The sequence below is a fragment of the Eriocheir sinensis genome, chromosome 22 (assembly GCF_024679095.1).
Source record: "Eriocheir sinensis breed Jianghai 21 chromosome 22, ASM2467909v1, whole genome shotgun sequence".
In the NCBI taxonomy this organism is placed as follows: domain Eukaryota; kingdom Metazoa; phylum Arthropoda; class Malacostraca; order Decapoda; family Varunidae; genus Eriocheir; species Eriocheir sinensis.
In genome coordinates this window covers 17,754,665-17,756,309 of record NC_066530.1, presented here as the reverse complement: position 1 = coordinate 17,756,309, position 1,645 = coordinate 17,754,665, and the positions used below count along the sequence as shown (strand labels likewise).

The 1,645-nt window shown below is 62.9% G+C and overlaps 1 protein-coding gene across 1 annotated transcript in view; it reads right to left on the bottom strand.

Moving 5' to 3' along the window:
- The window catches only part of LOC127002304 (uncharacterized), a 1,581-nt gene extending 246 nt beyond the window's left edge, over positions 1–1,335 (bottom strand). The window contains exon 1 of the mRNA XM_050868118.1: positions 1–1,335. This exon is cut by the window's left edge and continues 246 nt beyond it. Within this exon, the coding sequence (XP_050724075.1) occupies positions 1–1,335 (1,335 nt within the window).
- Between the last annotated feature and the right edge of the window lie 310 nt (positions 1,336–1,645).

Below are 1,645 nucleotides of genomic sequence, written 5' to 3'. Positions count from 1 at the left end.
GGGGCATGGCGTGGTGGCATCTTGGGGCACGGCGGGATGCTTTCTTGGGGCCCGGCGGGGGGGCTTCTTGGGGCACGGCGGGGTGGCATCTTGGGGCCCGGCGGGGTGGCTTGTTGGGGCACGGCGGGGTGGCATCTTGGGGCCCGGCGGGATGGTTTCTTGGGGCACGGCGGGATGGTTTCTTGGGGCCCGGCGGGGTGGCTTCTTGGGGCACGGCGGGGTGGCATCTTGGGGCCCGGCGGGGTGGCTTCTTGGGGCAGGGCGGGGTGGCATCTTGGGGCACGGCGGGATGGTTTCTTGGGGCCCGGCGGGGTGGCTTCTTGGGGCACGGCGGGGTGGCATCTTGGGGCACGGCGGGATGGTTTCTTGGGGCACGGCGGGGTGGCATCTTGGGGCACGGCGGTATGGTTTCTTGGGGCACGGTGGGGTGGTTTTTTGGGGCACGGCGGGATGGTTTCTTGGGGCACGGCGAGGTGGTTTCTTGGGGCACGGCGGGATGGTTTCTTGGGGCACGGCGGGATGGTTTCTTGGGGCACGGCGGGATGGTTTCTTGAGGCACGGCGGGATGGTTTTAGGGGCACGGCGGGATGGTTTCTTGGGGCACGGCGGGATGGTTTCTTGGGGCACGGCGGGATGGTTTCTTGGGGCACGGTGGGGTGGTTTCTTGGGGCACGGTGGGGTGGTTTCTTGGGGCACGGCGGGGTGGTTTCTTGGGGCACGGCGGGATGGTTTCTTGGGGCTTTGGGATGGTTTCTTGGGGCACGGCGGGATGGTTTCTTGGGGCACGGTGGGGTGGTTTCTTGGGGCACGGCGGGGTGGTTTCTTGGGGCACGGCGGGATGGTTTCTTGGGGCACGGCGGGATGGTTTCTTGGGGCACGGCGGGATGGTTTCTTGGGGCACGGCGGGATGGTTTCTTGGGGCACGGCGGGATGGTTTCTTGGGGCACGGCAGGGTGGTTTTAGGGCACGCTGTGATGGTTTGTTGGGGCACGGCGAGGTGGTTTTAGGGGCAGGGCGGGTTGGTTTCTTGGGGCATGGCGGGATGGTTTCTTGGGGCATGGCGGGGTGGATTCTTGGGGCACGGCGGGGTGGTTTCTTGGGGCCCGGCGGGATGGTTTCTTGGGGCACGGCGGGATGGCTGCTTGGGGCACGGTGGGGTGGATTCTTGGGGCACGGCGGGATGGTTTCTTGGGGCACGGCGGGATGGTTTCTTGGGGCACGGCTGGGTGGTTTCTTGGGGCACGGCGGGATGGTTTCTTGGGGCACGGCGGGATGGTTTCTTGGGGTACGGCGGGATGGTTTCTTGGGGCACGGCGGGATGGTTTCTTGGGGCATGGCGGGATGGTTTCTTGGGGCACGGCGGGATGATTTCTTAGGGCATGGCGGGATGGTCTCTTGGGGCACGGTGGGATGAATTCTTGAGGTACTTCGTGATGTTTTCTTGAATTATTTCGGTATGTTTTGGGAGGTACTTCGTCATGTTTTTTTTTTGTTTTGTTTTTTTACCACGGCGGAATGGATTCTCAAGGTACTTAAGGATGGCTTCTTGATGTACGGCGGCGCTCTTGAGGAAGAAAAATTATATTGCTTTCGGGCACTGCAGGACCTAAGGAAGTAGACTGACCATTTATCTTGTTGGAAAATT